This window comes from Hemicordylus capensis, chromosome 4, assembly GCF_027244095.1.
Source record: "Hemicordylus capensis ecotype Gifberg chromosome 4, rHemCap1.1.pri, whole genome shotgun sequence".
NCBI classification, from domain to species: domain Eukaryota; kingdom Metazoa; phylum Chordata; class Lepidosauria; order Squamata; family Cordylidae; genus Hemicordylus; species Hemicordylus capensis.
In genome coordinates, this window is record NC_069660.1 from 140,910,824 (window position 1) to 140,937,057 (window position 26,234).

Consider the following 26,234-nt stretch of genomic DNA (forward strand, 5'->3'; position numbering starts at 1 on the left):
CCCGTCAGCAAGGAAAAACATACCTCCAAAATGGTACTCAGAACATTCAGAGAACTCGAAAAGTTCTGAACTCATTATGTCGGAACAACTGGCAGAACATTCCAGGGATTTGTATTCTGTTCCGAGCTTGGAATGGAAGCTCGTTCCATGCACATCTGAGCCCTTTCTGTGCACATTCCTAGTGAGTGCTAATCATATTATGGTTTCTAGTCGGAACTAGGGGAGTGGGGATAAATCCTCATTGCCTTTTCAGGGTAGGGGCAGTAATTGAAGTAATTATTGTGAATGATTATTTCTTAATGCACTTAAATTTCGCAAGAGAGTATCTCTAGATTAACATAATAACTATTTCACTCAACTAATTCCTCCAGGAAATATTGCAGCTATGATGATTAGTTGTAGTTTCATACAATCTGTTTTTCAAATGAAGACTTTGAAGAAATGTTGCAGCATTCTATGAAGTAAAGTGAATTTGCAGAGGAAAGGGACTGCATAGGTGGGTAGAGGGAAGAGGATAATCCAAATTCAGATTGGATCGAAAATAAAACTATTTCACAAGGGGAAAGTACCTTGGCTTATTTCTGATGCAATCAAACACAAGCTGGGGAAGCCCACTCATCACTACTACTAAATACTTTTGCATATGATTCCCTAACTAAAATAAACACACACTCAGAAATTTAAGGACTGGTCTGTGGGTACTGAGGATCATAATAGGTAAGAAAGGATCAGGGACACAGTTTGGGAGTACTTCTGGACCCAAGCCTCTCTCTGGTTTCTCGGAGTGAGGAAATGGCAATGACCAGGAGTGCTTTTTATCAGCTTAGGCTGGTGTTCCAGCTGCATCTCTTTCTGGAAGAGAGTGACCTCAGAACAGTAGTGCACATGCTAGCAAACTCTAGGCTAGGTTAGACAACGACTACTACGTGCTCTGGGTAGGGCTACCTCTGTATCTAGTCCAGAAACTTTAGCGAGTGCAGAATTTTGCATCCAGGCTGGTATCTGGAACAGCTAGAAGAGACCATGTTACTCGTGTTCTAAGAACATTGTGCTGATTGCTGATACATTTCTGGGCAAAATACAAAGTCCTGGTAATTACCTATAAATCCCTACATGACCTAGGCTCAGGGTACTTAGAGAGCAGCTCCTTCTGCATGAAGCCTACTGTTTGTTTAGCTCATCTGGGGCAGTTCACCTGTAACAGCCACCAGCTCGTCTGGTGGCAACAGTGTTGGGCCTTCTTGGTTGCTGCCCTTGAACTTTGGAATGCACTGCCTGCAGAGTTTGACCTCCCTGTCAGTCATTTAAAAGAGCCTTGAAGACATACCTTTTTGGTCAGAAATGTGGTGTTGGAATCGGGAATGAGCTGTCAGTGACTGACCAGGAGAGAGATCTTGGGATCGTGGTGGACAGCTTGTTGAAAGTCTCGACTCAGTGCACAGCAGCTGTGAAAAATGCAAAATCCATGCTAGGGACCATTAGAAAGGGGATTGAGAATAAAAATGCTAATATTATAATGCTCTTATACAAATCTTTGGTGTGGCCACATTTGGAGTACTGTGTACAATTCTGGTCCCCATATCTTAAGAAGGGCATTATAGAACTGGAAAAGGTGCAGAAGTGGGCAACCAAGATGATCAGGAGCCTGAAGTAGGGATGTGCACGAGTTGTTTGTGCACTCCCTTGCAGGAAGGGGTACCTTTTAAAGATGCAGTTAAGGAGCTCCTTACCTGCTCACCCCTGCCCTGCCGATTTCCTCCCATTGGTGCTCGTTTTAAAAACAGCGCCACAGAGCTGCATGAAGCAGTGCTGCAGACCCGCATGGCTGTGTTTAAAATGAGTGCCAGCAGGGGGAAAGCGGTGGGGCAGGGGCAAGCAGGTAAGGATCTCCTTACCTGCATCTTAAATGTACCCCTCCCTGCCTGTCGAGCTGCCTCAAATGCCAGCATTCAAGCCGGTTCATCGCTTGAAAAAGGAAGCACTGAACAAGCTCGTGTTCACCCCTAGCCAGGAACACCTTCCTTATGAGGCAAGGCTACAGCATCTAGGGCTCTTTAGTTTGGAAAAGAAGCGACTATGGGGAGACATGATAGAAGTGTATAAAATTATGCATGGAGTAGAGAGAGTGGACAGAGACTTTTTTTTCACCCTCTTTCACAACACTAGATCCAGGGGTCATCCCATTAAATTGAAGGCCAGGTAATTTAGGGCCGACAAAAGCAAGTCCTTTTTCACACAGTGCATAATTAATCTATGGAACTCTCTGCCACAGGATGTGGTGATGGCCACTAGCTTAGATGGCTTTAAAAGGGGCTTAGAGAAATTCATGGAGGGCAGGTCTATCTCAGTGGCTACTATTCTGAGGGATGTAGGCCACCTCCAGCCTCAGAGACAATATGCCTCTAAATACCAATGGCAGGGGAGAGAGGGCATGCCCTCACCTTTTACCTGTGAGCTTCTCAGAAGCATCTGGTGGGCTGCTGTGTGAAACAGGATGCTGGACTAGATAGGCCTTGGACCTGATCCAACAGGGCTGTTCTTACGATTGTTTTAATTGTGTTAACTGTTTTAATTGTATTTTAAAATTTCCTTCCTTCCTTCCTTCCTTCCTTCCTTCCTTCCTTCCTTCCTTCCTTCCTTCCTTCCTTCCTTCCTTCCTTCCTTCATAGAGATAATTGGAGTGGGTGTTATAGAACTATAATGAATGAAATAAGAATAAATAAATAAGAGAAACTTGTGGGGGGCAGGGGAGGAATACCAGGTATATGCATCTGATAGTAGCATTATGTGAATATTCCCCTCCTGATCCTGGCTTGTATGTTTAGCCCTTGCCCAAATAAAAAAATGTACTTTATCTGGTGTAGGAGTTGAATCTTACACAAAGTAAGTCATACAAATAATAAATCTGGGGAATTGTCATGAGCATAATACCAGCTGCCAACCCCCCCCCCCCCAACAAACCAAAAACCATGTTGGCAGCACAAAAATGGAAGAGCAGCAAAAAATAATGGAGTCAATAACAGTGATATTCCTGTATGTACAAAAATGATTTAAGAACATATGCTGGTCAGTTTCAATTTCCCTTTCAATGGAATACAAAATGACCCCAACACTGTCAGAATATACCCAAAACACACACACACACACACACACACACACACACACAAACATCAGGGTGAGACATGAAATACCACAGGCCAATTGACCTTGTTAAGGTTGAGGAATACGATTGCATGTTGTCTAGCTGATTGAAATCAAGTTTATCAATTCTTTCCCCACTTCTCTTAGTCAATTTGACCCCATTTTCCAGGTGAGGGTTAAGTAATTTTAGTTTTAGCATTTTCAGAACATAATGTCCGTCTCTTCAGTGCTGACATCAGTAACAACCTTTTGATTGAATCCCTTGTGTGAATTCAGACCAAGAGCAAAGAACCCTGGGCATTCTGAGAATGTAACCTTGCTGCAGGAAGATGGGTTATCCTAGATTGAAAAGAGTGCCTGCTGACTCCTTGTTAACAATCAGCCTTAATGGACAGAAAATAAACCACTAAGCACTTGAGAAAATCAACAGAAGACGGTTGTGTATAGAAATACTGGGAGAGATACCTGTCCATATTGCCTTATGATTTCTAGTGGTTCTTATCTAATCTCAAAGACAGGGATGCCGTTTAGGGAGAGTAAGGAGAGAAGTTGCCCCCTCTCCAGCTATATGTGATTATTAGTATTATGCATGGTTCTGTATTATGAATATATTTATATACTGCTTCTCTTTTTTCCCCAAAATTCAATTTTTATTAATTTTAACAGTAGTAATATTGTCATTCATTGCAAATACACACAAAAAGGTGGACTTCCTGCACACATCTCTTCGTGAATCATCAACTATAAAATTTACCCTTGCTATAATAATAATTCAAAACATAAATTCAAACCTTTACAAACATAGCTAATCTACCCAACCTGCAGTTTTTTGCTAAATTTCAAACCCTGCTGTAAAGTCCATAGTAGGAAAGTAATTCTTTAGATACAACAAGAATGGTTTCCAGTCTTCTTTCAAACATTCCAAGTTTTGGTCTCTTATTAGTGCTGTAAGTTTTGCCATCTCCGCATATTCCAAAAATTTTATCAGCCAGTCTTCTTTTGAAGGCAGTTCATTACTCTTCCATTTCTGTGCATATATAATTCTGGCCGCCGTAGAAGCATACATTAAAAATGTTAAATTAGTTGTAGAGATTACACCTTGTGTTATTCCCAGCAGGAAGGATTCTGGCTTCTTAGGAAATGTGATTTTAAATATTTTCTTTAATTCATTATATATCCCAATAGGCTTTAGCCTTCCCACAGGTCCACCACATATGAAAAAAGGTGCCTTCAGAATGTCCACACTTCCAACATTTTTTTGAAACATTTTTATATACTGCTTCTCAACAAAAAGATTTACACAGAAAAACAATTAAGGTAGTTTCCTGTCTCAAAAGGGCTCACAATGAAAAAGATAAACCTAATGTAGACACCAGCAACAACCACTGGAGGGATGCTGTGTTGAGTTGGATAGGGCCTGTTGCTGTCCCCCTGCACTTTATGAGAGAGTCACCACTTTAAAAGCTGCCTCTGCTCATTTAGCAGGGATTATAATTCAGGAGCACAGATCTCTGTGGTTATTGTGGGACAGACAGGGGTGCTCTTAAACAAGTGCTCTTCAGAGTCGCTGCTTTTTGGCCATTCATTTATTAAATAAATATGCCACGTTTTAGGGGCTGGAGTTTCTCAGTCTGGACCCTGGATATATGCCAGGGTGGCCAACCTGAGGCTTCCCAGCTGTTGTTGGACTACAACTCCCATCACCTCCAGCCATGATGGCTGAGGATGATAGGAGTTGTAGTCCAAGAACAGATGGAGAGGTTCAGGCCACCCCTGATATATTCTTTACAGTGCATCAGGATTGAAGGCAGTCATGAATTATCGCTTCTCTCATCTCTTCTCTTGCCTGCTATGATGAGCTGGATTCCAGGTATGGGAGAGGGGGAAGAGAGTATGAAGAATGAGCTGGAGTCATCATGGCTGCTGCCTCTTCCTATACAATAGGAGACTTACGTATGTATCTGATGTCTGGCTTACAAGGTGGCAATCCTACCCACAGTTCTTAGTCCGCAGGGTTCTTGAAGCTGTTAAACATATTGTTTAGCCAATGTGGTGCCAGTGTGGTGTAGTGGTTATAATGCTGGACTAGGACCGGGAAGACCCGAGTTCAAATCTCCATTCAGCAATGATACTTGTTGGGTGACTCTGGGCCAGTCACTTCTCTCTCAGCCTAACCTACTTCACAGGGTTGTTGTGAGGAGAAACTTCAGTATGTAATACACCACTCTGGGCTCCTTGGTGGAAGAGCGTGATGAAAAATGTAGTAGTAGTAGTAGTAGTAGTAGTAGTAGTAATAAAAATAAAAAAAATATTGTGGTTTTATGTGTTGCTGTAATAATTACAATATCAACTAATCAAAAACATCCAGCAGAAATCCATTAAAAATAGTTAATTGGTGAAAGCTAACTTTACTCTTTGTTCAGTGCCTTGAATACTTTAATAAAAATATTTTTAGTGCAGGAGCTTATCACCAGGTAGGGTCAAACTATTTTGGTTCTGACTGCCGGCTACATGTTGCTTGTGGGAGCTGCATCTATACAGAGGTGCACCTAGGTAATTTTGGAGCCTGGTCCTAAAGGCCTTTGGAGGCCCCCACGCTGCAAATTAAGCACCATCCCCCCCCACCCCCAACACACACACACTGTGACGCACACAGTATTTTTAACACATGGGTTGTTTAGGGCAGAAACCGCAACTGAACTCACAAGAATATAATAATATAAAACAGGTATATTTATGCAAATATGCATTAGCAGAAACATTTCAACACACAACTTGACATATTCCCATCCCACATATTTCTTTCCCCACTCCCCCTTTCTTCTCTAAAGCAGAGGTCCTGCTCGGCCACCCGGGGCAGGTCACAGTCATGGTCAGCCACCTGGCATAGCACGTGCCGGCAGCAGAAATGGGCAGATGGGCGGGCAGGCAACATTGATGGGAAGCTCCTTCTCATTCTCTCATCTGCCCTGTCACTGGGAGGTGTGTGGGTGGCATGTGAACGAGGCCATTGACACCCATCCCCGCTTGGCACTCTAGGCAACTACCTGGTTCACCTAGCTGGCAAACTGACCCCAAATCCAGGTTCCTTGATATGGTCAGAAATATATTTGACAAGGGTTGATAACTTTTGAAAAAGGAGCTATGGAGCCCCTGTAGACACCAGCTCACTGAGAACGGTCCGATGTGTAGTTTGAGGAGAATGCTTTCTCCTACTGGATTTTGGCCTGATTGTATTCCTCCCTTTTATTAAGAGCTCCATGTAACAGTTCTTCCAGTTTGGAAGCAAGACATGTTTGTTCTCCCTGGGTCTACGCCAAAACTCTGTAATTCCACTTCTCTGCACCAGCATCTGTGTGAGAGGCATACAGCCCTCATGCACCTGGAATATCAGGCTCTCTAATGTCATAGTGTCTGATGCCAGCACTGCAGTGCCTAACTCCAAACCATGGAGTGCTGGCCTAAGACTATTTTTTGCTGCCATCTGTTGTGTGCTACAAAACATTAGTGGGTGGCTGTTGCTGCCAGGATCATTGCATAGCAATGTCAAAATGGTGTGGGTTCTTCCATAGCAGAGAGCTGAGGTTCACTACACCTGAGTACATGGCACTCTGATTGACTTGCAGTCAGAACAGTATTTTTATTCCTCTGCTCAGTACAGAGTCCGTATTGTTCTATACGCAATGATACCTAGCCCTCTTCCTTCCAGCAGTTTCTTCCCCTCTCTGGTCTGTAAGCTCAACTGGCCTGTAGAGCCCTTACTCTTAGATCATTAGACCCACCTCCAAATGCTCTTTCAGAGTGACCTGCCCAGCTTCCTGAATTGTTAGAATAACTAATAAGCCAAAAAAATGGCAAGCTTTAAAGCCTCCCTGAGCTGCCTCATGATTGTCTCACTTGCAAAGATGGCTACTGCGGTAGGTTGTTGGGTTTTTGTTTTCTAGTAATGGGAGATTGTTGTATTTCATCAAGAAATCTTTTATATTTTGCTAATTAGAAGTATGTCCCTGTGGGGAGCCTTTAGAGAGTGTGGGGGGTTGGAATTACAAAGGAAAGGGGAAGGAGAAAAAATGGAATAGTTACTGAATAAAACTTAGTTAAACAAGGTTGCTTTCTGTTTACAAGGGAAGGCTTGGTGCAAAAGGTAATACTTTAAGATTGGATTAGATGAGATATTTTGGTATGAAAAATATGAGTGTAAATAAGATGACTTGACAAAGAACACTTAAGATTAATGCCATTAGAATTTAAAACTGAATCTATATTGTATGGAAAAAGATTCATTTCTGGAATGAAGCTGTGCTGTGGATTTGATGGAAACAGTTAAGATTGTTCTTCAGATGGTGCAATTCTACTAGCCGAGACTGGCAGCACCCTGAATTCTGCTACTTGTAAGCTTGGTGGTGCAATTTAAAAATGCAGAATCATAGATAACCTATAGATTGAAACTATAGCTTGTAAAATGTTCACAATTTTAAAAGGAAAAAGAGAACGGTTTCCGCTTCAGTTTCCAGCTTCTTTTCAGAGGAAGGGTCCACTGAGGGATTGCTCCTTAACTGATTTCTTTTTGGTTTATATCTCTGATCCCCAAGTATGCTGCACCACATTTATGGGCTGCAGTCCTGTGCTCAGTGATGACATACTTGTCAGTGCTGAAGTTAATGGAGTTCTAGAGTGCTCTACTGGGTGCCGGATCACAGTAGGCACAGAGCATTGCCTTGTACTAGAGTAGAACCTTTAAAAAGATGGTATAAATGTGTTTTTATTGGCATTCAAAGTGCTTTACAATGTTGGATGCTAATAATGTTTTAAAAAGTTGGAGACTATTAATGATTTAAGCTGTCTAAAGTATTGTAACTTCTAAGTCGAAACAGTCTAAAAGTATGTAAAAAGGGAACTGTGCTGTGAAGGGTATTTTTACCTGTAGAAAAACGAGTGGCCGGATGACCAGAGTTCTAGATAGTCACTGTGTAAATGTCCTGCATCTCAATCAAACAGAGAACTTTGTCTACAAGGTAAGAGAATATGTCTGGGTTCAGAGCCTTGTATGTTACATAAGTTGGGCCCGGGCTATTCAGGACAAAATAGTGTCCTTGCAGAGGCGTATCTAGGGAAAATAGTGCCTAGGGCAAGCACTGAAATTGCGCCCCCTGTCCAAACATCTGACACCCATCTTTCAGATAACTTTACCATAATATCAGCTCAAAAATACAAGTCAAGCTCGTTAATCTTTTAATATTTCAAAAACTATTTAGCAGTGGACGTTGCCAGACCAAGAAAATGCTGGAAAACTACAAATTTCAGTATGCTGGGGCTCATGAAATACCTAAATATTATGCGGAGGTATACTTGGAAAAACTAAATAGAAGTGCCTGTCTAATTTTCTGCTGTACATTGTAGCATCACGATTACATAAGTTTTAAAAATAAATCAAGAATTTGACTTTTCCCAGATACTCTGAAAATAATTAAACAATATGCAGAGTAAACTGTGTCACTGCTTGGAATATATTCTAGTATTTCAGAAAGACAGTTAAAATGAGAGAAAGAGCAAGAAACTCCCAGTGGGCCTTAATACTAAGGATTTCACTCTGATTCAAAGACAAACTCACCATTAATAGCCATATTATTAAGACATCACATTTAACTCACTTATCACAAGAAGCAAAGTAAGAGCAAATGAATACAATCTTAGCTCATAAACTTCAGCGCAGTATTTACAAGCCCGGATTCTCTGTACATAGTGCCAATCTGAATATGTGTACAGTGACCTATATAATATTAATTTAAAAAAAAAATTACCTGTAGCCCCTTCGGGGGGTCTGCTGTGTGGGGTCTGCAAAGTTTTCCCCTCCTCCCACTGTCCTCTAGGGCCTCACAGGCACCATTTGAGCATGTGCGGTGGTCATTTTTAAAAATAATATATTTTTTTTAAATGGCCGCTGAAAACAAAATGGCTACCACGCTTGCTCAAATGGCCCCTGAAAGGCCTGGCATGGACTAGGGCCTCACAGAGGCCATTTGAGCATGTCCAGTGGCCATTTTGTTTTTGGTGGCCATTTAAAAAAAAAAATTTTTTTAAAGAAATGGCGCCCTCCTTCAAGTGGCGCCCGGGGCATGTGCCCTGCCTGCCCCACCCTAGATATGCCCCTGTGCCCTTGGATCTGTCTATGGACTCCCTGGTCTTGTTAAGTTATGACCAGGCTAGGCAGATCCTAAAGCAAAGACTCTTGGACTCTGAAATTCAACAAGAACTCCCCCGAATCCCTGATTGTACTAAAAGGAGGTTGGCTTTGAGCAGTTCTAGCTGGGACCCTGATGCCTATTTGACTGCTTTGAGCATGACATGCTACCTACCAGAGGGCTTTTTTTAGGGGAAGACATGACATGCTACCTTCAGCGGTGCTCTTGGGGAGGTTTCTGGGGATCCCTAGAGAGGATAGATTATGCCCATGTGGTATGGGGGAAGTCGAATCCATCCAACATGTTCTGTTGCGCTGTCCATTATATAGAGATTTAAGATGCTCCTTATTAACTCCTCTTCTGACACCCTTCCCAGGCTGCTCTGGAGATTTTTATGTCTCTTATCTTCTTGCGGATAGAACTTTGGATGTCACCTTTAAGGTGGCCAGATTTTGTTCTATTGCAGTATTGTTATGGCAGAAAGTTTTTTTCTTTATTAATTTTATAATGTTTATTGATTATTTATCTGTGGATATTAATTTACATATTTCAATTACTTCTTCCAATTGTATTTCAATTTCAATTACTTCTTCCAATTGTATTTTCCTGTGCTATGAGATGTTTTGTTTATGTCATGTTATGCTGACTTTGGGTTGGGGAATATCTATCTATCTCTCTATCTATCTATCTATCTATCTATCTATCTATCTATCTATCTATCGTATTAAAGTCATACCTTTTGGATGGTTATATGAAATCACAATTACTTATGTAAAAGGGGATTTTAACAGGATTATTCTGTTTTCAAATGTACTAACTTTTTGTGGGGTGTGGTCTAGACTTTGGTGGCAGGTTATATTGATAGATGGGTGAAGTGTTGACAGTGTATCTATTAGTTCATCTCTGGATCACATTGGAAACCTTACTAAAGAAAGGTTGACGTTTTTACACATACTCACATTGCCATCACTTTTTATTTTTGTTTGGCTAGTGTCTAGTTATGTTTGGCTCTTAATACCTTCATCTGAAGTGAATCACTTTGCATATGTAAATTCATTATATTGTAGGCTCTGTGGGAGATACTGGGTGTAATAAGATTTGGAGAGGGAATTTACTTATTTTAGATGCTGTAAAAACATGGAGTAACTTCTAAGAATAGCAGTCTTTTCCCATTAGCTGTAGGTACCAATCTTTTCCGGCATTTGTTGTACTGAATTAATAAACTTCATCCCACTGCACAAAACCTGATAAGATCAACTCTTAAGATTTTATCAACTTGATAAAACCATTGGACTGTTAGTGTAATCAGAATGTCAGTGTTTTTCATTCTCTTGTACAATTTTAGGAGATGTGAAAACTAAATCTTTGTTCCTCAAATGCTTATTAAGAGAATATTACTCCCCTTAACTGAAATACCTATATATTTATTTCTCCTAGGTGTACCCGTCGCTAATCCCATGCGTGGCAGCTCTCATGAGAGTTCACAAGCAGCTGCCGATTAGCAACGGGATGGGGGAGAAAATAGGGATGTGGCTGCTGCTGGGCTGGCCGCCGGGAGTAGGCAGCGGGGGGGCCGGCCCAGCCGCCAGGAATTGGTGGGTGGGCAGGAGAAGGTGGTGGGCCAGCTTTCCAGCTCGCCAGCCAGAAACCACGGGCAGGCAGGCAGGCAAAGAAGCGGGCTGCTCCCACCAATGGGCGGCTGGTGGGAGCAGGTGGTGGCAGGCCAGCCTGGCCGCTGGAAATTGTTGGGCGGGAGGAGGTGGCGGGCTGGCTTTCCAGCTGGCCTGCCAGCCGGAAACCGTGGGCAGGAGGAGGGAGAAGTGTTTCGGATGGAGAGCGGAGAGAAGTAGGCTGGGCGGGAGGGGGGGGAGAAGCAGGCCAGCAGAGGCGTAGATGCTCTGCTCCTGGCTCAGCTGGTTACTATTTAATTGTTGTGAAGTCCCTCTGGGCATTTGGCAGAATCATGTGGTGAACCTGATTTCAAACTTGAACATTCTTATATTAATAGCAGGTCTGAAAATGGAACAGATTCAATATCCGTTACCATTTAGCTTGCCAGTTAAACTGTGGAACTCATTGGAAGAATAACATTTCTTTTGACCAAGAATAAAGCAAATTGAGATAGCGTCTTTATCCAATAGTGAAGAGGCAGAAGGGACCACTGAACAAGAATAGCAGCAGTCAGCTACCTCAGTTAGAGCTAAACCCAATAAGTGGAGGAGCACGTTCACATTATTTTCCAGCCTTGCATTTTTGAACCCTGTATTTTTGCTATTTGGGGAAGGATATGTGTCCAAATGTGCTGAGTCAGCATGTGATGTACTTCATCTTCTTGTTTTGCATTAGCAGGCAGGAAATAAATGAAAAACAGGGCACAAAGCCAGGAAGAACTGCCGTATGACTCTCTTTCCTCCTTCTTTCATTCTGCCTGAAGGCCAAAAAAGCCTTTGCAGTTCTGCAGTCCAAATGGAGTGCAGAGTGGGGGAAAGTTTGCTGAAGAATTGATAGGTAAAGCTGCTGCACCTGTTAAATTTCTGCTTGGACATTTAGTATAGCAGGTGGCATTTTGAGGAAGCACTATGACTTGTAGAGGTGCATCAGGCAGACGTTCATTAGGTGCACCTCTGGCAAGTAATTGGGAGAACTACATGTTTAATTCTCCCAGGATGTATCCCTTCAAAACCTATTGTTGAGCTGAAAAGACCAAGGCAAAGTGTGGGTACATGGAACCTGACTTGTAAGGCCAGCATAATATAAGCAAAATCTTTACTACTTCTACTGCATAGAAGTTAAGACTGAATCTTATATTGTAGTTTCCACAGTTTTAGACCACAACTGAAAAGTAAGCAGCTTAGCTCTCATCTTAAACAGAGGTTGTTTTAATAAAACAGTTTCACAATGTAAAACACGTGCTCTACTACTGAGCTAGAGTGTCTCTGTAAGGGAGTGCCAGGACTGGAGCCTGTAGTAGGTATAAAAGCAGCGACCTAGTGAGATATCAGACAGGGATTCGGCCTGTGCATCTGCTGTCTTTTGGTGCTGGGAATCCTAGAGAGTCATTGCCACAGCCTAATACATAGCTCCAATGTGCTGCGTGCCCTCGGTCTATGTATTGTCTTGTTCAGAGAAGCCACTAAGACTGAGTTTGTCTGTCATGCTTGGTGGTGGGGGAGCCATAGAAGTACTTCTTCCCACATCACCAGCATGGATAAAATGAAAAGTTTGGGACCACATGGGAGGAACTCACACTGTGGCTCCTGTCTATTCCAGCACCAGTTCACATTTTCCAACTGGTATGGGTAGGAGTCCTGGTGTGGACCTACTGCTTGGTCCTAGGCTTCGCACATTCCCTGTTGGTGAAGGAAGGAGCAGGCCTGCTCCAGCTCCCATGCTGCCAAGGTAATGTCAGGACTCAGTCCAAGCTGTTCCTCTGCCTGATACCTGCCACTTGCACTTTCTGCTCTGGGTATTTTGCTCCTTTTCAGCTTTTCTGGGCTAGGCTGTTGCTTAGACCTGGGTACTTGACAAGTTGTCGCTGAACTTTGAAAGAACATTAATGTAATGAATTGGTTTTTTTCACCTCTTTTTGTCATGGAAATATTCACAAGGGAATGCCAATCTGCTTGGGAGCCGTGGTTGCTAAGGAAAGGGAAATGGAAACATGGCACTGTTAGGCTATCAGAGCTACACGTAATGGAAGTTTATATGAAATTGATTAGCTCCCACACTCATTCCCCTCATTAGCATTACATCACCTCTTACTGTTAACATGCTATTCTTTCATGTCACAGAAGTGCTGCAATTTTCTTTCTGAAAATATAGGTATGCGGCTCAAACCATGTGAATAAAATGGGAGCGCTGTTTCCTTTTCAAGTTAAATTACCTATGTGTGTGAACTTGAATGCTTTTATTCACCTACCTAAAATTTTCCTTGCAATGTTAAATCTCGGTATTGAATGTGACAGGGCATCAAGGAGAGGATTTAAAGTACTGCTATATTAGCCTCATGAAGGCTGAATTTATACAATAGATTTTTGCAGGGAAATGTTTTCCTAAGGAGGCTTTTGTTGTAAAACACTTTGGTTGTAGACATGCATCCTCTCTGTTTGGCTATCAAGTCTTCAGATGGCTCCATATATTTTGTAGGAACTGCGAGATAATCCTAAAATAGTTTGGCCCTTGGATAAAGCTGCAAATATGCAGGGCTCCCATTGCTTTGTCACTGATATTTACCATGCAGCATTAGCCCAGCATTTACCCCATTTATTACACAGGATGTGTTGTGCATTGTGAAACATAAGAGAATATTCGTTGCAATTGTACTTTCAAGTCCTGTTGCTTCTCAGAAATAGAAATACAAACTGCTTTTCATATGACTATCATGTATAGGGGAAGTGGGATTATGGTGGTGAGCCCCACCCAAGATCCATGTCCTTTCACTCTACCTTCCTGTACAGTCACTATACACATCCAAAGGGAATGCATGATTGAGAACTTTGCTTTTTGCAAGGTCCCCTGTATGCACATGGATGCTAGTGAACACACAGGGGTTGGGGTGGAGCTTGCTGTTTTGATCCTGTTCCCCACCTACATGGTTTACCTCACTGTACATGCAGTCTTCTGTTGAGCAATACTATACAGTGGTCCCTCGACTTACGAATTACTCGACATAAGTATTTTTCGAGTTACAAACGGCAGTTTTAGATCCGGTTTTAGATGCGGGTTTTTTGACTTACAAATTTTTAGATGGGGTTTCCTTGACTTACGAATTTTACATGCGGTTTCCTTGACTTGCCTGCCTGTTTACTGCCTGTTTATTCTTGAAAAGAAATGTTCCTGTGCAGTTTGCAAGCCTTACTGGGGGTCTGGGTCTTTTTTCTAGGCTCCGGAACGCATTAATCTGTTCCCAATGCATTCCTATGGGAAACCGCTTTTCGACTTACGAACTTTTCGACTTACAAATGTGCATTCGGAACGGATTAATTTCGTAAGTAGAGGGACCACTGTAGTTTTACACACTTCCCACTTATTTGAGCAGTGGTCCAAGGGCAATGCTACAACAAGGCTCAGTTTCCTTTGGATGAGGAAACCCTGGAAACTTGTTCTGACTCTGTGGTGCCTGTTTTATTTAGAAATATATAAGCAGAATATAGAAAAAAGCAAATCCTCCTACAGCAGGCAGGCAGGACCGCCAGGCTTGCATCAGATAGCTTCACCTTCCCTTGCAGTTCTGCATGATTAGCTAGATTCTTCCAAACTAGCTAAATTCACAGATCAAAACTCCTAGTTCTCTGCCTTTCTGTGTCCAGGTCTAAATTTCTCCTCCATGTTTCTCTGTCCCCTCCCATTACTTGAAGAAGACCATGTTCCAAAAATGGAGAGGGAGAGAGTTACAGCCAGCAAGGAACATTGTGCCCGGACCCCCCAAGGAGACACGGAGACATTGCTATGGAGGGAACGGTCATTTTTATTGAGGTTTATGGTACAGGCTGATTGGCTGGGATTGCATAGACATCCCCCCCACTGCAGTGCGGTGCCTACCAGGCCGGCCACGCTGTGGCCGCCCCCACCTAACAGACCGTGGCGATAGCACCTTGGCTCCAGGCCGGCCCTCCACTCTCCAGCGGAGGCGCCCTTCTTTGCTGACCTAAGGTCAGGTATCCAACCACCCCAGCGACCTCCCTGACGACGCTGCACAGCCATACGTACAGGGTGCTGCTTGCTGAGGGGCAGGAGTCAAGCGTCATCCCTGATCTGTCAAGCCTCAAGGGATTAGCTCCTCCTCCTTGATTTACATTTTACCTAAGGTGCCACACCCCCAATTAGCATCCCGTCACTGCACTGTACCTGCCAAACCACCAACAAGAAACCTATTTAACTAATTACCTAGCTGCCTAGGAACTCGGATATAGCCTGAGGCAGGCGAAAAAAGGAGCACACCAAGAGCCAATCAGGTGTATACCCAAAAAATTCCTGCCCGGCCCCGAAAGGCGACCAGCGAACACCCAGTCTATATCCAAGGGATGGGTGGGAGGGTCTGACTACGAGAGGCAGACTGAGCCCGCGCAGGCGCGCTGCGGGCTCGGCACTTCCGGTCTAAACCGGAAGTGCCCGGGAGCCAATCAAAATCGGCTCCCAGTCCCACGTGCTCCCTGGTAAGGGGGCCGGGACAAACGGACCACGCCGCGGACGTGTGGCGAGCGGCCTCCTTGTGCCCGGACCCCCCAAGGAGACAGGGAAACATTGCTATGGAGGGAACGGTCATTTTTATTGAGGTTTATGGTACAGGCTGATTGGCTGGGATTGCATAGACATCCCCCCCACTGCAGTGCGGTGCCTACCAGGCTGGCCACACCGTGGCCGCCCCCACCTAACAGACTGTGGCGATAGCACCTTGGCTCCAGGCCGGCCCTCTGCTCTCCAGCGGAGGCGCCCTTCTTTGCTGACCTAAGGTCAGGTATCTGACCTCACCAGCGACCTCCCCGACGACGCTGCACAGCCATACGTACAGGGTGCCGCTTGCTGAGGGGCAGGAGTCAAGCAGGTGCGCTGCAGGCTCGGCACTTCCGGTCTAAACCGGAAGTGCCCAGGAGCCAATCAAAATCGGCTCCCAGTCCCACGTGCTCCCTGGTAAGGGGGCCGGGACAAACGGGCCGCGCCACGGACGTGCGGCGAGCAGCCTCCTTACTGCTGTGGTGTTAGGTTGCTTAATTGTCTGCCGTTTTCCTGGTGATAGGCCCGTTCACAGTAATCAGGATAACCACACTCCTAATGTCAGACTCAGTGCCTGCTAATGTTGCAGGAAACTGTTCTGATTGAGCATGGGGTTTTGCAGCTAACCAATTGGCACTTTCAAATGTCTAGTCACAGAATCATTTTCTCAGATGACCCCCCCCCCGAAACATAATGTCCAAAGACACTTGGATTCTTTCCTTTCCCCTTTTTTTTAGTGCCCACCTGTATATTGTTGTGTAATTTGCCAAAAAGAAACTATGTGCAAATATTGTATTACATACTATCATACTAGGACTTAAATGTAATGCTTTACTTGTTGTTTTTTAGGGTACAGGTTGAATTCTACATGAATGAAAATACATTTAAAGAGAGGCTAAAGTTATTTTTCATCAAAAACCAAAGATCAAGTAAGCAATCTTTTTTTTTTAAATTAAGTCTGTGTATAATACAACTTTCTCTAACCAACAATGAATCTTAAAGCTGAAGGTTGTCAGTGATCTGACTGATGTGTATATAGGGCTTTCTGCAGATTAAGAAAATGGCCCAATGTAGAATCAGTGCTTCTGATCTCTTAACTGTGGCTGATTGATTGGAATGGAATTGTGGGCTCATGTGCACCTTTCCTCTTCCCTCCTTGCATGCAAAAAATTCCCCCTTCTCTTCTCTTTTCAGGTTTCAGTGCTATGGCTTGTGCAGAAATAACATTTCCAAATCTAAGAGATAGGGAGTACCCCTCAGGATGCTCACACCCCACCATTTGTTCCTATTAACTATGTTTAATGTTATGGCTGCACTAAGACAAATACTAACTATAATTAGCTTTGGACTGAAGTTTGAATCCCACTAGAAACCTCCTGGGTGTTTTCCAGACTGGGGGATTTACTGTGAGAGGAAGTGTTTTAAATCAGAAAAAGAGGGTTTGAAGCGTGTACAAGCATAAATTGGAGTCAGTATGGGCCATACCCATTGCTGCCTCTTATTATGGTTCATTACAGTTTTTCTTCCTGTGGTTCATTCACACAGCAGGTTTCCCCTTATCTATGTCATCCATTTCTGGCCTCTACAACCAATACAGTTGTAGAGGTTAAGTTGTCTGATTGGTGCATTCACCTGTGCCCAGGTAGTGAAGACAATGAGGTAGTACATGTGTATGCACATGCATGGTGCCTACGGATCTGCCCAAATGTAATTTTCTGTCGTCTTCTTTATTTTTTAAAAAACCATATTTTCCCAGTGTTCTTGTGCAACAATAACTGCATGCTAGATCAGTAGGAAGCTCCAGCTAATGCAATTAAGCACTAAATCCAAACTTAGTTTTGCAGTCTCACTGGGGGTGGGGAGTTTCTTGTTGGAACGGAAGCATTTTCCATTCTTACTGTTGCCTAGATAAATTTTTTAAAATAATTTTCCGATGGTGTTCTTGTGCAAGAACACCAGAGCAATGGGCAGATCTACAACATCACTACCTCACTAAAAAAAAAGATAGCTCATGGGAGAGCAGGCACCACACATGTTCTGTCTCCCCACTACAGACACAACAGAATTGTTGTTACTACTTTCCCCTTCTATGAAAGGAAATGTTGCTGAGATACTGTGATGTATTGGTGTTCTTGCACAAAAACATCATGGGGGTATATATACATAAAAGGAGAACCCGCTGGAAGTGAACATGCTTCCTGACTCCCACCCCTAGGAATCTGCATGAACCTGTTAGGCGGCCCTTTTATGGGCCTCTGAACAGGTTGGAACACTGGAGGCATTCGAAGTTCAAAGGTGGGGGGGTGTCTCATTTTAAGGGTGGGGGAGGATGCACTTACCCTTTCCCTCACTTCGCACCCCCCGCCGGCGCTCAATTTCAGTAAAGACTTTGGGGCAGCAGTGTACCTTCCTGCCACCCTGGAAGTATCAGGTGGTACTTGCCGGCTGGAAGTACCGGGTGCGCGTGCACACATTGCGCACGCACGTTGCGATCGCACGTGCACCCACCTGATGTGTGTGAGCACTTGCGACATGTGCATGCATGCCCAGTACTTCTGGCCACTTCCGGCCGAAGATGGGGAAGGGTTGGCAGGGAGGTACACCGCTGCCCCAAAGGCATTTACCGACACTGAGCACCAGTGGGGAGGAAGTGGGGGGAGAGGTAAGTGCACCTTTCCTTCCCCTTAATGTGAGACCCCCCCCCATCCCCTTGAGCCACACCCGTTCAGTTCCATGCACTTCCCTACCTATCCCCACCCCAAACCCTCAGCATTTTCTGTATACTGGGCATATAACCTTGCCCCTCCTCCCACTTGAAACCTACTATGGATTTTGCCAATAGCTGGACCTTCCTATTGTTCTAGTGCACTGCTGTTAAAGCACTAGAACATCAGCAAGGGGAGACAGTATTAGAGTTAGAGCTCTGGACCAGAAGCAGACTGCAGTGTGCAGGAAGCAAATTTGCCCAGGAGTGGACTCGAAGGGGTTAGCAGGTTGATTCAGCAATCCCCAAAGTCACTCCCAGACAGGTAGCCACCTCCATCTCACCCTTCACCTCTTGGTTCTCTCCACACTACTATTTTTAATACTCTTCCAAAGTATGATTAAAAATATTATAAATAAAACCCCTAACCCTGTTTTCAACACTCTTCCAAAGTACAAATAAAAATATGATAAATACAATTAATAAACTTTTAAAAGATGCTTATATTGCACATTAAGGGCCAGTCATAATGAAAAAAGCTGAATAAGTCCACTGGCTGTATGAACAACTCATTGCTGTTATCACATTGAAGCTGCTGTAAATCCCTCCTTCATCTGAACTCCCCCCTCCCCCAACCCTAATGGTAGTGAAGCAGGAGTAAATTGTCAGCTGGAAAACATCCTAATTTAAAGCAATACATTGTTAGTGTTCAATTCAGGGTAGATTTAGCACTAACCATAGGGCTGAAAACAGATGGGTGGAGATTTGAATTGAAAAGAAAAGGGACATTCATTCCTGAAGGATCCTCCTAGTCTCTATGGTTAACAGACCCAAAGCTTTTCCAAATGGTGATTGAAGACTACACTTAGACTGGGAGTTCATATGAGGGAACCACGGTGTCAGGATGATGACAGAAAGTGCTGTTCATACAGCCAAATGGCATTATCCAGTAGTAAAAAGGTAGCACTTTGGTGTGGTGCTCAAAACAGCTTAACTTAAAGCTGGCCATCTGGGAAAGCTCCAGGAAACATAATATTTTCCCCAAGCCTATGTAGGCTCCACTAACTCCATGCCATAGCAAATACTTTGTGTGATCAAACATCTGTTTACCTGGAAATATAGTTCCTATAGGATTTGTCTTGTTTCAGAGACTGAGAAGCTGTCTATATTGGTTAGAAAGACCGAGTTGCCACCTGATCTGCAAGAGAAGGCTGTAGCCTTGACTATGGCCAAAGGGCAATGCCTTTTCCGTGCCCAGAACTCTCCATCAAGATTGATGGAATTTGGCTTGGATATTTTGAACACCTCCCCCCCCCCTTTTTTAAACAGTCTAGGGAAGGTTCTCCTAGTTTTGGGTCTGGTACATTTTGAACTTATTTTGCTTTATTTTTATTCTTCTTCTACACAAAATTGTGCTAATATGGAGCCAAAGTGTAAAAGCTGATTTCTTGCTCTTAGTCCATGTACAAAGGTAGACTGTCATCTGACCAAGTATAAGCTATATTTCAAGTGAACCCTCTTGGTCTTTAGGATTGATAAGTGGTGATGGAAAAGCAGAGGCATAGGAAATATCCTCTCTAAATGCAGGTCTAGTATATTTCCCTGCCCAAGTGGCTAGGCCTCCTTTTAATTTAAAGATCGACGTGCTATCTTCCACTTGCCTGGGATAGACTTTGAAGTGAACAGAGTTGTCCCTCCGCCCCCAAATAAAGAACAGCACAGTTTTCTGAACCAGTCTGATGCTTGAAAAGCAATCTCTCCCTGATCTCTAAAAAGCACCCAAGCAACAAGGTCTATTTTTCTTTGCTAGGGAGTTATTTTATGTGTCCCTTGGAGGTAGGGGGCAAAAACCCATCTCTGTGGGGGCATCTTCAGTGAAAGAGGATCACCCTTGCAGGAGATGGGTTTTCCACACTGCCCAGCTTTCTTGGGAACAGCTCTGAAAAGCAGCTCCCAGGAAAGTTGGGGAGGGATGGTGGAGGGCCCAAGTCCTGTGTCCATGAGGGAGGAGCCTTGAGGACTGGGCTTTTGTCCCCATACCCGGTTTTACTATGTGGAGATCTTCAGTGGAGTTATCAGCTGGGTCTTCTCCCACTCTTATTTCACACTTTCCCCTCCTTTAAAGCAAGCCTTGAAGAATTACCAAAGCTAATTGTCAGGCCTGAGCATAGCAAACTTTGGTGACATCTCTACATTTAACCTATCAATCTTGCAAGAATTAAATAGTGAAATCAGGAAACATGCAGCTCAATCTTATGCTTGTTTACTCAGAAGTAAATCCTGCTGGGTTCAGTGGGACTTGATCTCAAATAAGTGTGCATAGAATTGCAATCTAAGTTACAGAGTGATAAACCCCAGACTATAGGGGAATGTGGGGAAATTGATTCATGAATTGTTTCCTTTTATTATACCTATTTGCTATAAATGCAGAAAAAGTATGTGAACAGTATTTAGATGAATGGGGCAATAATAGTCATCTTAGCTGCTCAGCTTGTAAATAAACTGTTTAAATTTCTATGTGAAGGAAACTTTTGCCAACTTTAAAACTCTGCTTGCTGGAATTTGATTTGCTCTTGAGACTACATTTCCTTCTTCAGAATCTGGTTATTTGGCTTTTAATCTTTAACTAAATTTGTAAGGATACCTCTTTAGTTTACATCCAGCCAGATCTGCAAAATGACAATCTAAACAGCAAAAACCTCTGCAATACTTGGCCCTCGTTGGAAGGATAAAAACAGTAGTAAGCTACAACTTTGTTCAGCAAATAGTGGAATTAATAATATCAGTGATGGTTTTTTGTATTGCGATGGTATTCCTCCCTCTTGTATACATCTTTAAATATATTGTACTTATTTTTTATACTTTCAACAAACTGAAATCTTAATCTTGATAAATGAACTTGAATTGAAATACAGAAACAGATTGTAGACTACAATTACTGCAGTTTTTATGATGATAAAATAGAATGAAATTATAATGACAGCACATCAAAATTCTAACTAATTGGGGACAAATGTCTGATATAACTAAATAACAAATGTCAGAGGCTCTTCTCATAACACTGTAGTTGGGAAATGTGATATGAATGCATATGGTGGTTGATTGGCAACCTGCATGGGAAAGAGAAAAAAAAAGAGAAAACCCTAAATGAAATCAAGTTGTTGAAAAAGCATGATTTTTTCAAGGAAGTTTAAGGAGAAAACAAATAGGAGAATGAAGTTTAAAAGTCCATCTGACGGACTTCAGATGGGCATCCCATCTTGTCTTCCCAACAATCTTGTGAGGTGGGCTAGTAGGATGGAAAATAGTGATTTACCCAAGGTACCTGGGAAACTTCATGGTAAACTTCCTATCTGCACTGTACATTTGAAGGGCCTGCATCCAAGTTCACTTTTAAAATGAACTCATGTAGTCATTCATGTTGGGAATTCTCTCTGGTAAGAGATACCCTTCTAATATAGCAGAGTGCACAGAGGCACAACACAGCGGAGTCTGACCAGGCATGTGTGTATGCTGAGAGCAAAATAACTTGGAGCCAGTTCATAGTTTCAAATCAATATAAGGAGTATTTATTAGTGAACTCCATTCTAGATAGTAAAGTGGAGAGATAGTATCTCTAATCTAGCTAGCTAGCTGGATGCAGACGGATGCATCTCTGCACGCATGGTGCAGGGAGAGAGGAGCTTGCATGTTGCAAGGGAGAGAAAGGAAAGAGAAGGAGGAAGAGGAAGTGGCAGGCAGGAAGGAAGGAAATTAGTCACTAAGAGTAGCAATCTACATACCAAAGGGATAGTGTCAGAGCAGTAGAGAAGGGATGACCAATGCCTTGACCTCTCTAGCCCTCTGATTCACTAGTCTGTCCCCCTCTGTCATTGAGACATGAGACAGCGCAAAGTCCTTCACTTCCAACAATTCACACCAAAAACATGTACAAGCACACATACATTGGTATACGACATAATGTCTGAATAGGACTGTGGTCTACTATTAATCTGTTTCTGGTTACATGGTGTATATCTGTGAACTATTCTGAAGTCGTAAACAGATTCTGGACCATTATAGAACCTAAAACAGTTACCTTTATCTGCATCTGAGATGTGACACATAATTATCTGTGTCTTGGCACTTCCCAGACTGTATTTTAGGTGCCTTCATATACAGGTGACCCTCGATTTCCATCGGAGTTCCATTCCTGCCAATTTCCGTAGATAACAAGACCTTAAGTCAATGACAATTGCAGGGGGGGGGGGTTAGGTTCCTGCAGGGCACAAAAGCAATTAGGGGAATAATGTACTGTGCCATGCTCTGCAGGTCTCCAGCTGTCCAGCAATGCCCCCCCCTCAATTCCACAACTTTCCCACAAAAAAATGTGGGATTTTTTTAAAAAGAAAGAGCCACAAAATGGCTCTGTTCAGCAAAATGACCTCCGAGGTCATTTCCGGCCACTTAGGGACTGCAGATAGGGGAATTAAAACCCTTTATGTATCCACAAATAACAAGGTTGGGTCTTCATTGCCTGACCACAGTTATGTGGAACCGCAGGTGCCGAGACTATGGATAATGAGGGCCACCTGTATTCTAAGCCACTTGTCTATTGCACTTCTACATTTGTTAGGAACACACCAGATGCTATAGTGTTCTACCAATTATAACCGAACCGAACCAAGAACCCTAAAAATATTGAAATGCCCAACACAACTCAATACATAAACTATAATGTGAATGTTTAATAATGTCAGGCTAACACAATTGCTACAACAATTCTTGTAAACCTGAATAAGTAAAATAGACTCCAATATGGATATATCCTTCCCAAACAGGGTATCTGTACGTATCTTCATTTACTCACAGTAGTTCCTTCGACTCTTTTCAGAGTACTACATAGTGTAGTGGTTAGAATGTTGGACTAGGATGGGGAAGACCTGAGTTCAAATCCCCATTCAACCATGAAACTCACTGGGTGACTCTGGGCCAGTCATGTATCTCTCAGCCTACCTCGCAGGGTTGTTGTGAGGATAAAAATAAGCATGGACACTGCTCTAGCTCCTCGGAGGAAGAGCAGGATATAAGTGTAAGAATAAATAAATAAATAATACTGTGACTAAATGAAGATACATATAGAAAACAATATTGGATATAGACAGTTGATATATGCCACTGAGGGAGATGTATGGTTTAAATGTTTCTGGCCTTTTAAATGTTATCATGGAGATTCATATGTGATCTTATTTGGCACTGCACTTGAAGAAGACATTCATTTCATTTGAAGAACTGGATTTCATGACAACCGGTGGAGTGGGAATTTGACATTTTATATGTGTTCCCATGAAGATTTTCTGATTCCATCTCACACTCCACTTGGAAAAGTTTTCCATTCTGTCTAAGAACTGCATTTTATTATGTTTGGTAATATGACATGGCATGTTATGAAGAAAATCATTTTTGAAGAATCACTTGAAGAACTTCATCTGATACCCTATTTGGGAAGGACATATCTATCTATATAGGTCTCTGTTTTACTGATTCAGGTTTACAAGAATGTTTATAGAAATTTTGTTACCCCGACATTATTAAATGTTCATATTATAGTTTATACATTGAGTTGTGTTGGGCATTTCAATATTTTTTAGAGTTCTTGGTTTGGTTTGCTTCTACATTTGTATATATATTATACAATTAACCACCAAGAAAAACTGAATTTTGCAATTTATATGTGTTATATAAATTATGCAAGATTCCATTTTTGGCCAAAGCGGTAACCAAAGAGCTATGCAGGCTAGTGAAGGTCCTTTCTCTGGCTACTGGAAATCTTATTTAGTTACCCCCTCTAGCTTCTGGCATTCCACTTTCTTTATAAAGTATAAGAACAAAGCTGTTCTGTTTTTAAAAAAACAACCCCACAAGAATGGTGGTGTGAATTTTGTGGTGTGTGTTTTCTTGTGGTTTTCTTGTGAATGCTGAGCTGCATGTCCAGTACCTTTTTTCTGTGTTTTCAGAGAGTGTGCATAACCCTGAATACACTTTAGAGTTTGACAAGTAGTGCCTAATGGTACAGAATTCTTCTCCTTTAAAAAAAAGTCACATGTTCATTCATTTAATATATGACCATGATTATCTCTAAAAATAAACTGATCTAGGCACAGTGCCACAGTAAGAATTTAATTTTACTATATTTCTCCCATTCCCTTAGTTAAATGTTAAAATTTGCTATGTTGGAGGGATCCTGAGTCATTTTCCGGGTATCTGTTGAGACTTTTGCTATATGTTAGCCAATGGAGCATTTCTGGAAGTGTATCCTACAAACTCTGCCAGTCTTATAGTAGGTGGGGTAGGCAGCTGTCTTTTTTGTCTGCCAATAAGTGATGGGAACCCAGCCATGGGTCCAGATTAATCTTCCTACAGTAAGTCAAATGCAATAAGATCAGTCTGAGTCAAACCCAATGACTAAGTGCTGATTACTCCCTAACCCAGTGCTGATTATTCCCAGTGCTAGTACTGGGTTTTTGAGGACTGTAGAATACATCTTCTTTGTTCCTGTCCTGATGTTAAATATCCTTTATTTTTCCTGACCATTAAATTTGTATCAACCTCAATTCAAAACATATTATCTACCCTGGCCTATGGTATTCTCACTTATGATTATCTCTTGCCCATGTCTAGGGATGTGCATGGAATCGGTTCCGTGCACTCCTGGGAGGGCGGGGGGGGGGGTCCTTTTAAGGGGTCAGGGAGGGTGCCTCTTACCTGCCCATCCCTGCCCCTCCACTTTCCCCCCAACGGCACTACTAAAAAGGGTGGGTGCGGAGCTGCAGCATTACTCCTTGCAACCCTATTCAGTATGACCACTGAAATGGCCGACTCCACATTGCTACAGAACTCTATAACTTTGTACGAACTAATGCATATGAATAGCTTGCCACATTAAGCCATTTATTTAGTTAAAATATGAATACCCCTGTGCACTACTGCTCAGAGCAGCTCACAAAATTAGCAACACAGATAAAATATAAAAACAATAAAAATTAAGTAATAACAAGACCCAATTAAAATGATATTAACTTTAAAAGTTAGCACATTTACAACCCACCAGATGCGAGTAGGGATGTGCATGGAACCGGTTCAGTGCTCCTTTTCTGGAGTGCTGAACCGGTTCAAAATTCATTTATTGCCTGACCTGCAAACTGGAGTATGTGAATAGCTCACAGAGGGGGAAACATCACCTTAGAGTAGGGGTTCCTAACAGGGTTACTAGTACTCCTGGGGGTACTTGAAGGTCTACCAGGGGCTTCTCAGAGTGTTCCTCCTTCCTTCCCAAACTGCAGTTGTGCTATGTGTTCTCCTTCTGAGGATTGTCAGCTTGAAGCTGACAGGTCCTCAGAAATGCGTCCACTCCAGAAGCGGGAGGAGGATGGGTAAAGACCCTTCTCCTCTGCTCCTGGTTGACTGGCTCAGCACACCCCTCCACTCAGCTTGATTAACAGGTTTCTGAAAATTAGCACTGAGTATTCCCATTTAAATTAATGGGACCCAGGAAGCTGCCTTATATTGAGTCAGACCATTGGTCCATCTAGTCTTGTGGTAGCAAGCATGAATTGTCCCCTTTGCTAAGCAGGGTCCACCATGGTTTGCACTTGAATGGGAGACTATGTGTGTGAGCACTGTACGATGTTCCCCTTAGGGGATGGGGCCACTCTGGGAAGAGCACCTGCGTGCTTGCCTGCGGAAGGTTCCAAGTTCCCTCCCTGGCATCTCCAAGATACGGCTGAGAGAGACTCCTGCCTGCAACCTTGGATGAGCTGCTGCCAGTCTCAATTGCAAGACACCCTGGTTAGCTTTGCGCAACTCACTAAACTCCCCACGAATTGACCTCTCCATCGCTCTTCCCAGGGATTGCATCCACCCTGATCCTCATTGACCACCCAGCCCTCTGAAAGCCCAGATAGAGTGTACTTTCAGTAGATGAGTCCTAGAGATTCCCAATCCTGAGAATCTCT

General features: G+C 42.9%; 1 protein-coding gene across 6 annotated transcripts in view; it reads left to right on the forward strand.

The window, feature by feature from the left end:
- The window catches only part of KCNT2 (potassium sodium-activated channel subfamily T member 2), a 366,405-nt gene that overhangs the window by 123,321 nt on the left and 216,850 nt on the right, over positions 1-26,234 (forward strand). For all 6 annotated transcript variants that reach the window (XR_008307289.1, XM_053250672.1, XM_053250674.1 and 3 more), the window contains exon 3: positions 16,386-16,465. Coding sequence is in view for 5 of the 6 variants with exons in the window: in XM_053250672.1 (XP_053106647.1) it covers positions 16,386-16,465 (80 nt within the window). In the remaining variant the exon portion in view is untranslated. The remainder of the gene's footprint in view (positions 1-16,385; positions 16,466-26,234) is intronic.